This window comes from Alligator mississippiensis, chromosome 4, assembly GCF_030867095.1.
Source record: "Alligator mississippiensis isolate rAllMis1 chromosome 4, rAllMis1, whole genome shotgun sequence".
NCBI lineage: Eukaryota > Metazoa > Chordata > Crocodylia > Alligatoridae > Alligator > Alligator mississippiensis.
The window spans coordinates 116,459,258-116,471,894 of NC_081827.1; the positions used below are offsets into that span (position 1 = coordinate 116,459,258).

At 39.3% G+C, this 12,637-nt stretch overlaps 1 protein-coding gene across 9 annotated transcripts in view; it reads left to right on the forward strand.

Annotated features, from left to right (window-relative positions):
• ERC1 (ELKS/RAB6-interacting/CAST family member 1) overlaps positions 1-12,637 on the forward strand; it is a 490,045-nt gene that overhangs the window by 132,445 nt on the left and 344,963 nt on the right. For 8 of the 9 annotated variants that reach the window (XM_059726510.1, XM_059726512.1, XM_059726507.1 and 5 more), the window contains exons 4-5: positions 3,552-3,626; positions 8,602-8,757. In XM_059726510.1, coding sequence (XP_059582493.1) covers positions 3,552-3,626; positions 8,602-8,757 — 231 coding nt within the window. Of the gene's footprint in view, positions 1-3,551; positions 3,627-8,601; positions 8,758-10,350; positions 10,435-12,637 lie in introns of all 9 variants that reach the window. The other variant, XM_006258283.4, reaches the window with a different exon arrangement.

Genomic DNA, 12,637 nt, shown 5'->3' on the forward strand with positions numbered 1-12,637 from the left:
CTTCTGAAAATCCTTTCTTAGTGTCCACTCCTACTCTGTTCTCTTGTAAAATTGTTTCCCTAACAATCACAAGATAGGGAATCCATTAATGATTATTTTATTTTATTTTTTTTCTAAAGATGTACTGTATTGTGTTATAGAGACAGCACAAAAAGCTTTTGCTGTCTTCAGTTGCACTTGCTCAGTGGTTCTGCAAATTAGGCTCCATGGTTCAGACAAGGGAAATTGTACTTCTAAAAAATGAGGAATGTATAATTGGTGGCTCCTTAGAATTTAGATTTAGAAATTGAGTATTCTCTAGGAATTGCATGGTATAGATTGGGTTACTGCAAAGTTCTCATGTGTGACATTCACCTCCTTTTGTCATAACTTGAAATGTCCTCATGGTTTTCAGAATTTAAAAATATACACATATGCAAAATGTCAAGGCAAAGCAAAACCCAAGTCTTTCATCTGTTGTGCATTACCAGTTGCCATAGTAGTCTTTCTGCTGCTTGAGCTAAAGGATTTTTCTTCTCCTCCTGCCAGTTTATGTATAACCATTTATGTTCCATGAAGTAGCTGTAGAAGAATTCATAACATGCTGAGAATAGTATAATATCCATGTCATCCCCATTTTACAGATGGCATTTTCAAGGACAGAGGTACAACAGGTCTTCACTGAGAGACAGTTTAGCTAACCCCTTTGTATTTAAGTGTGGTATAATAGAGCTATAAACTGTTACCTGCTTGTGTAACCTGAAAGAGTTCAGAAGTGCATGTAAAACTCCTGTTTTTGTCTATTGTTATTATTATTAGTTGTATGTTATAGTATTTTACACTGATAATTCATAATACTTAATAACAAAAAATATTGTTGTTTTAGGGGTTTTGTTGTCCTGCCCCACGATTTGTAGCCCTGTGGTACTATTGCCAAAGGGGTGGGTGCCCTCCAGATTCTGTCTTTCTATTTTGCTTAGCAGCAGTGGGACTAAGCATTTTCTCCCTAAGGTGCTTAGTGAGGTAGATGCTGCTGCATGGGGAGATAGCCTTGGCTTTATACTCTTTATGGTTTTTGGCATGCTGTCAGAATTAAGCACTAATCACACAATGCAGAGATGGGATACAGTTATTTGGCTTATAAGTTATCCAAGTCAGAATGGAATGGTATAGGATGGGCAAAATACATCTCTGTAAATGTAGGGCATTATCTTTGCTAAAAAACAAAACTTTGCTGCAAATGGGCTTCTCAAAAAGGGTTGCAAAAATATTTTATAATGTAAAGTTTTGTGCCTCTTAATGAGCAAGAATAGTGCAGGAATTCTCTGTAAGACGTCCTGTGTATATTCTGTCATATCTGTCTTTCTGTCACTATGGTGGGGTTTTTCTAGTTTTGCAGCTTCAGGGAAGGGACTCTTTGTACATTAGTGAAGTTTCTAATACACAGTGATAACTACTAAAATAGAAATAATATCTTGTACAATACAAATTTTTGGCAAAATCTTTTTGGCATTCCCTTTCCTTCAGGTCTCTCCCTCTTTCTCTCTCTCACTTAATGTTTTAGGAATGGTTGTTTATTTTTCTTTTGTTAAGAGCTCCTGCCTTTTTCCTTGCGTTACTTTAGGGGGAAAAAAGACTGTGTGCCAGGAGCAGTTAAGCATATCAGTTTTATATTTAGGAGAAATTTATATAACTCAAAACAGGATACTTTTCGTTAATGGGTCCACCCAAGTGTGAAGAATTCTCCTCAGTGCTATTCCCTCTTTTTATACATTTTAAAATTAGGCAAGTCAGAGAAATAACCATATTTTTAATGCTGAGGTCAGTGGAACCCTGTTTGCTTTGTCCCCTATTAAAAATTAACTGGTTGTAAAAAATGGTGACTTTTAACTTCAGAGGGTATTGTTAAAGATGTTGATTTCAGTCTTCTGTTTTAGACAACTTTTTATTAGGTGCCATTCAACAGAGATTTCTGGAATTTAGATTGATATCGTTGTTCAGCTTCTGTCCTCACTGAAACATTGAACTTGGGCTTGTTGATTTCACATCTAGGAGTACCATGTTTACTGTGAGAGGCTTTCTGGCATAAACTTAAGTTTAGCGTTTTTGCCAGCATTCTAAAAATAAAAAACAATCTAAACTGGAAGTTGGGTTCTGAATATAGCACCTGTTTCCCACTGCATATATCTTTTCTACTATGCACAAGACTAAACTTATGTAAACAGGTGTAAAGAGTCCAGAGTCAGGGTAGTCTAATCTCTAGTAGTCTAGAGTAGTCTGGGAGAAACATTTTTGACTGCTAGGCTGTACTCTGATAGACTCCCGTTGTGGCCTTTGTCAAATCACTTCACTGTTCTGCTTTGCTCTACCCTAACAGCACTATAATGCTGGCTACCTACCTCGCTACCTCAGATTTAATTAATGTTTTCAGTCTTTTGAAAGCAGGGTATGAATCAATCTTGCATATTTATTTTGTTCATTTATTTAGTAAGGAAGCTTTTTATCAGCAAGTAAAATCTTTCATCACCATCCTTATAGAAGGTGTGGTTGAATACATTTTTTAATGTGATGTAGTAAATGTTCTTGATTCTTTTAAGGTTATAAATATCTTCATTAGGTTAATTAACATCACATTTTTAATTGTGTGCACAAAGATGCAGTAAACTATAGGGTTTCCAAAGGTTTTTGACGTCTACGTTTCTCTCATTTTATTTAATATTGTAGTGTGTGACACAACAGCAGTACCTACATTTAACATATAACCCTATGGATGATTCATTCTTCAAGATCAGTATAGAGGAAACACACTAGTCAAGATCTGCTTTTCCCCTTAATTGTTTTGTTTTGTTTTTTTTATCCTGTAGCAATTTGGAAAGGGCTTAGAGCAGTTCAGCTCTTTGCCATTTTGTATTCTATAGGCAGCTCCCTGGAGCATGCTAGCAGAATGACTACATGCCCTTCTCATAGCTACAGAAATATCACACAGGCATTTGTCATCCTCCCCATGGCACACTGTAAACCTCTGGAGCAACTTAACCATCCCTTCATGTTTTTTCAGCCACCCTTGCAGCCTCTGTGGAAGCAGGCTTTCATCCCAGGTAACCAAGTTGTTGCTACTCTGGGGTAGAAAATGTGCGAAGCAGCTTTATCAGCACAGATGCTCCCAATACCTTGTTAAACACAAAATAGATTATTGTTGTGGTTTTTTTAAATGAATCCTCCCAAACTTATAAAATATTTCTATGCTTCACAAGAATTGAGTTACCTTTAAACATTTGATGACTTGCTCACTTGCCAGGTAGCAGGAATTTTGATTGGCTTCACTTGTATCAACTGAACAGTTTGCTGTGGATTGGTAGGTGCTCAAAGATCAAGTTATCTGTATGTTTGTTTAAATCAGCTCATGTTCTGTCCGGTAGGCTGTAGCCTGTCATTTCTCTAATATGTGAGATCACACTAAACAAAATTTAGATGTTGGCTGCATCAGAAGGCAGAGAGACAATTCTGTTTTATTAGAAGGCTTTAATAACTTGGCTTGGTGTTAACTCTTTGCTTGTTTTCTTTTGGTGCAGGAGATACATCGTCGGTTTGAAAATGCTCCTGACTCTGCCAAGACAAAAGCTCTGCAAACTGTTATTGAGATGAAGGTAAGAGATACCATATTGCAAAGAAGAAGATTCTGTTCTCTGGTACAAAGTGAGCAGATGGAATTTGGCACTAAAAATCTGAGATGCTGTATGAGATATAGTGCCTGTTCCAGTATTTTTAATTAAAAAATTCTTGGAGGATTTTCATTGTAGTTTTATTGTGCTAACTTGTGCCATGACAGATGCCTATTTTGTCTGCCTCTACTGGGTTTTATGGTTTCCAAGCAATTAGTCAAGTTTTCATTACATTCTGAGGATGAGAATGATGAAATAAATGGGTGTCTTAATGATGGTAGTGGACATTCTTTTCCTCTATAGTATTTTCTCTTCCCAGAGTATAGCAGCTTCTTGACAAGCAGTGGTGGCCATCAAAGGGTTGAGAATTGCCTGTGTAAAGCAATACTATGCAACATGGAGGTTGGAATAAAAAGAGTTTGAAAACACAACAGTGATGTTGTTGTTTACAAGCCTTATGCCCATGTTTGTAACATAATAATAACCATCTCTTGCACAAATCACACACACACACACACACACACACACACACACACACACACAGGATATGTGTGTTAACTGTAAGCCAGATATAATTTCTGTCAAGAGAAAAGGGTGCTGTGTGTTTCAATGGAAATGGAGGCTCATGCTTCTTCACAGAAGTGAATGGAAAGCCTGTGTGTTTTATATCTAGACAAATTCATGGGTGATAGACATATTAATAGCTTTCAAAGAGAACTATTGGAGATGTTTTCTCTGGCACCGTTAAACTGATAAAAGTGAATCAGGGATGGATCACTTTAGATATAGCCAGTGCAACAGTCTCCCTCTAAATCAGTGATTCCAACCAGGAGATAATGGCACCCTGGGGTGCCTGGAGATTCTTTTGAGGAGGTTGAGGGTGTGCCACGCAATGCTTGCACTGTTAGGTGTGTAAACATGATTCACAAGATAAATCCAGAGATTTTAATAGAAATCAATAGTTTCATAGATTTCATAGATATTAGGACTGGAAGGGAACTTGAAGATCATCAAGTCCAGCTCCCTGCCCCAGGGGCAGGAAGTCAGCTGGGGCAAAGGATCCTGGGAGGATAAGCATCCAAACGTTTCTTGAATGAGTCCAGAGTAGGTGCCTGCACCACTTCTGGAGGGAGTCTATTCCAGGTCTTGGGGGCTCAGACAGTAAAGAAATTTTTTCCTTATGTCCAGCCTAAAACAGACTTAGAGGAGTTTATGACTGTTGGTCCTTGTTTTTCCTTGGGGAGCTCTGGTGAGCAGACGTTCTCCCAGATCCTGATGTACCCCCTTATATACTTATAAGCAGCCACCAGGTCCCCTCTGAGCCTGTGCTTTTCCAGGCTGAAGAGTCTCATGGCTTTCAGCCTCTTCATAAGGCCTCTTCTCCTGTCCTCTGTTCATGTGCGTGACTCTCCTCTGGACTCTCTCAAGCTTCTTGACATCCTTCTTGAATTGAGGAGCCCAGAATTGGATACAGTACTCCAGCTGCAGCCTCACCAAGGCCAAGTACAGTGGGAGGATGACATCCTGAGATTTACCTGAGAAGCATCTATGGATGCAAGCCAGAGTTTTGTTTGATTTGCCAGCTGCGACATGGCATTGGTGCCTCATGTTCATCTTGTGGTCAATCATGACCCCTAAGTCTCTTTCGGCCATGGTGCTAGCAAGCGTAGCACTGCCGAGCCTATAAGAATGCTGTGGGGTTTTTTCCCCTGAGGTGGAGTAACTTACATTTATCAATATTGAACGTCATCAGGTTTGTATCCGCCCACTTACTAAGTTTATCCAAGTCAGCCTGGGTCACTAGCCTGTCCTCAGGTGTGGATGCTATGCCCCAAAGTTTAGTGTCATCGGCACACTTAGCCAGTGCGCTTCTGACACCTATGTCCACATCATTGATAGTTGTAGTCTTCCAGAGTTTTTTGCAACAAAAGCACTGCTATATTATTTTTGTATAATTAAAAAAAAAAGAGAGAAAACTGACAGCTGGCATTTTCCAGGTCATTCCAAGTAAGTTTCCAAGACCCAGGGGTGCCTTAAGTCTTTAAAGATTGAGAACCACTGCTCTAAACCATCCACTTCTGCCACTGTTGGAGACAGGATTCTGGGTGAGATGGAGCATTGGTTCGACCCATTGTGGCACTTTTTATGTTCTTATGTCCTTACATGTAAGCACAGAACACAATGTTAGGAGATATTCTAAGTTATGCCATGGCATCAGGTATGACAAATCTACAGGGAAGTTGTGTGGAGACAAACTGAGTGAATTAAAATAGTCTTTGAAAAAGCAACAATCCATTTTCACACAAGCACATCCTACAAGTAAGTGTTGGAATAGTTATAGTTAGCTGTGTCCTTTTCCAAGAAATAGCAGCTGTTTCAAAGCCCTTTTGCTGAGGTAGAGTTCCTAAAGAAAGAAATGATGAAGGCTGCAGACATTATGTGCCTACAGAAGTGACAAACTTACGCAAAAAGCAGCCTCTCAAGAAACATAGCAGCCAACAAAATCTCTGATTTATCAGATAATTTGCAGTCACCTGTAAAACAAGGAAAAGGCACGTGCTTCTTTTTCACTAGCTATTGAAGAAAGCAAAGATGTGAATGATGTTGCACAGCTAGTTGTGTTTGTTCAGGTTGTCAATCAAGAAATGAATGTGACAGATGGGTTTTTGGAGTTAGTGCCAACTAAAGGAAAGGACCTTTTCAACAGATGACCACAGCTTTGAATAAATTAGATGTGGACTGGAGAAGGGAACTGAGTGTTGCAACAGGCAGGACTTGTTCCATGTTGGGAAGTAACACAGGATTTGGGGGAAAACTCAAGAGTAAGGGACAGAGTATCTAGACCGGGGCGGGCGGTTATTTTGGGCAGAGGGCCGCTTACTGAGTTTTGGCAAGCCATCAAGGGCCACATGACAGGCAGCCCAGGACAGTTTAATACTAATTTTCTAAATTTTTTAGAGGCCCCACGGTCTGGATAGAATGGCCTGGTGGGCCGCATCTGGCCCCCAGGCCGCATTTCGCCCACCCCTGATCTAGACCATGAGTTCTGTGTTTTTCATTGAATTCCACATCAGGAAGCTCTCTCTGCCAAAAATGGACATTAACAATCAAAACTGTGCTCAAGATGCAGTGAAAAGCACTTGAATGTCATCCTGAAAGTGGCTCTGGCACTGTTGTTGGGACTAAACTTACAGGAAATAATTGCAGCCAAGAGGTGCCAGGTGTCCAGAAACAATACTAGCAGTTTGTAAGATGTTAATTTGTGCAAAATATTTTTTTGTTTTGCTTTAAATTCACCTTACATTCTCTTTGTTTTCCTAATAAGCTCTGTAGCAAATACTTTTTTAAAACAAATTGATGTTTTCACACATTTGGATACTTGTTTGTAACAATTTTTTATACAACCACAAATTAAAAAAATGGTCTGTGCTGAAAACATAGGTATGTCACAAACATAGACTGAGCTTACTGAGTTAATAACAAATTTGGTGAAAAATTTAGGTTGCGACCTGCAAGTACCTGCAAAGCAGGGGATATGACTTGCTCACTAATGTGGGTTTAACATCCATGAGTAGAGCGATGGCTGCTTTTAGTGGATGCAGTTTGGAAAATGAATAATCATTATTCATATGTACATTATTAAGCATAAAGTTCTGGGCTGTGTACATCGGTTCCCACTCTTCCTAACACTAGAGAGTTCCATGGAAAAAATGCATTGAGCAGATTGGAAAATTTCCATTTAGTCTCTTAAATCAAAAAAAATATGAACTATAATATTTTACCTGTTTGCTTTTTCTAGCAATGTAAAAAAGTGTGAACAGCTGACTATAGGTTGGCATCCCCTACAGCAGGGGTGTAAAACTCACCTGGCCCCGAGGGCTGGATGAATGGTGAATGGTGTAGGGCTGGTCCATGGGCTAGAATAGGCCCATGCCTTTTTCCTCCTGCCCCCCACATGCCTGACCCAGTGTATGTGGAATTTACCCGTCTGGGATGCCAGCCCAATTGGGCTGTGTGGGTGGTGCAGCCCAGGACCTATCCCCAGGAAGATGCCCATTTGGTGCAGCCTGCGATCTGGACCGAGTAAGTGGTGCAGTTGGTGCAGCCCCAGGCCTAGATCTCAGCAAGCACTGCAGTCAGCACAGCCCAGGACTGGCCACAATGGGCAGCACAGCCTAGAACCCAGCCCTAGTGAACACTGCAGATGGCATGACCTGGGATCAGCCCCAGTGAGTAGTGTAGCTGAGAATCTGTGCCCAGTGAGCATTGCATGTGATACATCCTGGGTCCGGCCCCAGCAAGCACCACATGCCCTGGGCACTGTGTGTAGGTCTGGTCTACCACAGCATGTGGTACAGCACCAGGGACCAGATTATGGGGCTCCATGGGCCAAGTTCAGCCTATTGGCCATATGTTTGACACCCCTGTCCTAAAGGCTTATCCTTATGGGCCTATATTGATATTTGTGCATCTCATCTTTACTTTATAGTGCTTATTTTGTTCCCCAACTTCTAACCCTCACCTCATTGAACTTAGCTAAGTAACATGTTTCATGTGTTTTTATACCATATCCTTGGATTAGAGTTGATGTGAATCTGCCTTTTCTACAATTAGAGCTAAACATGTCCCATCATATTATCTGTTGTACACATTCGTGGACTGCAAGCTTACATTTTTCACATGGCCTTACTGCTCATTCCATTCTCTGGCGCTAGCAACATGCTAGTTTAGCCTTAAACTTCTCCTTTGCTTTCAGAAATGAGGTGAAAAAATGGCTGTCTCACAAAATTTATATGCTAGCTTTCAAATGGGTGATGTTTAAACTGGTGGAGACCAGTTCTTTTAGGATCATCTATTGAAGGGTAGTTATAGCTCCAGCACACCCATGTCTGCTGTTCCTCTCATGGTTAACAAGTCATTTAACATTATGTTGCTTTTTATCTCATCTTATCCTTTTTAGGACTCAAAAATCTCCTCCATGGAGCGAGGTCTCCGGGATTTGGAAGAGGAGATCCAGATGCTGAAGTCAAATGGAGCTGTGAGCACGGAGGAGCGGGAGGAGGAAATGAAGCAAATGGAGGTGTATCGTAGTCATTCCAAATTCATGAAAAATAAGGTAATGAGAAAAGTGATAGTGATATCATGACCTCTCTAAATATTAGGGAAGAGATGGGAAAAGTGTTTATACTTAGCTATTCAACCAAGGATGTAGTTGGAACTTGCATATTACCCTAACCACTTGGAAATGATGCAAAGGTATCTACACTTGGCTTTGAAATGGAATAGCCTCATGATTTTTAAGAGAAACTAAGGAATTGTATGCTCAATAAGAAAAAGGGCCAAATTCTGCTCACTACTTCTGTTGACTTGGTTGGAATTTTTTGTGCATCTCTGGGCCCTTTATAATCCTTTTGATAGGTTTAGGTTAATTTAATCTAACAGGCTTTTTAAATATACTTTATAGAAGGAAAAAACTATTTCTGTATGAGCTGATGGATCATTATGCTATGACCAAAAGGATTAACATGATTTCAGTGTTGTTTTGAGCATGAGTGCTTAGGTTTCAATTGTGTTGTCCTTTCAGTAGTGTTGTCACAGGACAGACAGATTCCACTGTAGCACTGGTGGCTAGATGCATTTATACATTTGGGGATGTTTGTATGCAGGTGGCATTGGGAAATGCTGGTCCTCAGGCACAGAGGTTGCACAAATAAATTACTGTACTGTGTAGAATTTACAGTTGATTTATACTTTATTTCTACTGGATTCTTTGGAGCTCTTATCACTGTACTGAACTGATGTGTTTTATACTTATAGTTTTCACTTACTGGAGAGTGTTGAACACAATTGTTGTATCATCTTAAAGAAGAAATATACATTAATAAGACTTAATAAGACTTGTTAATAACCTTCCACTAAATCCAGCTTAATGATTTACTCCAAGAAAAACTTTTCTCCTTTCATCCTGTTGAACTATCACTAGAAACTGAATACCTCCCCCCCCAATAATAAGAATATGAAAAGACCATTTAAATTGTTTTCTACCTCATGTCTGCTACTAAATTGTCTATTATTTCCTGCCTCACCTTGTTAGCAGTTTGCTTCTCCATCCCTCTCTTTAGGCCTAATGAACACATTCTCCTTTGGCTTATTTCTGTCCTGCTTCCGTCCCTTGTGCTCTCTCTTTTCCTGCTGACAACTTGCTCCCTAACTCTAGTTGGTTTAACAGCCTGTTCCCCCTTGTGACTTGTCCAGCTCCAATCCTGATGTCTCAGCCATACCCTGCAGTCCTGTCTTGTTTTATAAGTACACAGAATCATCTTTTTAATAAGATATTTTGTTGGCATCAGTAGCTGCCTCAGGATAGCTTGTCCCTCTAAAGCTAAGGATTTTCTCTTACTATTTCTGCCTGAATTTTCTATTTGTTTCTTATTTCAGAATGGTTGTGCCACGTGCACTACAATTGAAATAATAGCTGCAGCCACATTTGTAGTGTCAATTTTTGCAAGGATGATAATGAAACTCTTGCCTGAGCACTTGACAGTATAGTGACTTTAACCCCCAGAGATCTTGACAGAGAAGGGAATGAGGGACCAATCTTGACCTTACTATTTAGTTTTTAATGAGTTGTAATCATTTTGTTGGCTGAAAGAGGTCAGCTAAAAGATGATAAATGTTGAAATTGAAAAGAATAACAATGTCGTGGCAGGTAGATCAACTGAAGGAAGAGCTAAGTGCCAAAGAGGCTCAAGGGGAGGAGCTGAAAAAGATAGCGGCTGGTCCCCAAGCTGAGGTCTCTGCCGTAAGATTTCTCTCTTTGTGTGCAGTGGCCATTTGCTGGGCCTTTGCCAGCTCTATGACTTTCTGGGTAGCTTACGCTTCTCTTACACCTTGCGTCTTTAATAGTAGAACTAACCAGTCTCCCCTACTGTGCATCTGTCTCTTGTTCACATCCTCTTGGCATCTGTAGCCTCACTGTTTAAAACACACTCTGACTACCCATATTTGCTCTCTGAGACAACGATTCTACTTTAGTGATTATTTCACAGATGGGCAGCGTTTCTAAAGTGCATGGCACCCACCATTAGGATCAGATTTTCAAATGATGCTATGCTTCACTTAGGGATCAAAATAAACAGCCAATTTAAAAAAAAACAAAAAAACCATGCTCACCTGTCTTGTAAATGTTTCCATAACTATAACAGTTTGAACTGGTGTGTGCTCAGTACTTTTTAAAATTGGCCTTTGGTTAAGTACTTAACAAAGATTTGAGTGCTTTTGAAAATCTGCCCCTGTGTTGTGTTAGCAGTGTATGTTAAAACTTTTTCTTTTTTAAATACTGCATGTGCTGGGTGATCCGTGTGCGTCACAGAGAAGAAAGATATGAGCACTTAATGCTGCCTTTAACTTTCTTTGGAGCTCTGAACACTATCATATTCTTTTCCAGAAACCTTGAGCATAGGGGCTTTTTGGGCTTGCAGCTCAGATGTTGGGTTTCTAGGTCCAGTAAATTTAAGGTTTTGCCTGGGACTTTTAATATTTTGTACTGTCCTTGCATGTAAGCAAAACACTTTACCTGTTTAAAATATCTGTAATTAAAAAGGTGTAGAATTTCATTTCAAGATGGATCTGAAGTGTCTTTTCCTAGCCTATGTGTGGCTTTTTAATGGGAGAAGTTTATTTGTCTATCTAGACAGATAGATTAGATATAGATATGTAGGGAAAAAATTGTGTGTGTGTGTGTGTGTGTGTGTGTACACACACACTTTTTGGTTTAGAGACTGCATAAAACTGAACTATCCCCAAATACTGCAGTCACTTGCTTTTTCTTGTGGTGTGCCTAAGGATACTAACATAGCTGGGGGGGTTGGAGTAGGAGTTGCAGTGTGAGTTCTTCACAGTAGAAGCATAATTTGAATGCTACAATACACACTTGCATATTGCTCTGCTAAATGAAATGGAATTTTTTATTGGAAGTTTTTGATAGTAGTAAATAGAATTAAAGTTAGAAATAGACTGCCTCATCTCCAGTCAGAATTAAGTAAAGAACATTTAATAATTCTGTAAAGGAAATTCTCTTTAACTCCCCTCCATTTTATCTATTACAAAAGGATAAAAATCATGTTATGCTGTTTTCAGTTTCTACACAGTTTCTACACACACAAAATGTTCCTCCCTTTGCTCTCTCTCTCTTGCTCGCTCTCTTATATGTCATTTTATAATGGAATGCAGCAGTGTTTGGTGACATCATTTGGTGCTAGAAAAACTAACATCCTCTGGTAAAGATGTACATAAAAGCAGCACTTTAGCAGAAGGACATAGGAATTAAATTCATTGACTTTGTTCCGTCCATTCATTTCTAATATCACCTTATATTATTACAATTATATTTTATCATTCATTCTGTTTTTAGTGCATGTCACTCATCTGGGGGGGGGGCAGGAATCTGATTTTTTTTTTTTCATTATCTCCTTCAACTTTCTGATTTGCACATATTTAACATGATGCTAATAGAGTTGGGTTGCCAGCACCACAAAGGAAGTTGTTTGCAAGTTGCTTAAAACATTTCTGTATATATTTGATTTCACAATGAACTATCCATTTTTTGGATCAACCTGTTAATTGCCATTTTTTGTTGGAAAGTGGGGAGGCATACAATAGGTCTGATTAGAAACCTAGAATTTATGTCTACCTTAAGGCTCAATGAATTTCTCATTAAGCATGTACTCTTGTCTTCAAGTCTGAGTCAGTGTGTCTGAGATGGTAATTGTTTTTAGATTGTGCTTTAACACCATCTCTAAACAGACCTTTGAAATTTTTCATTATTTGTGCATGAATAGGACCACACCTTGACTGAAACCTATGGAAATGTTGTCACTGACTTCAGTGGACTTTAAAAGTGAACAGTGATCTTCACTACAGGGCAGTTTCCAAATACATTTTTTGGGAATGATAAGTGGAAATTTTTGGTATCAGTTATTTTATAACGTATTCAG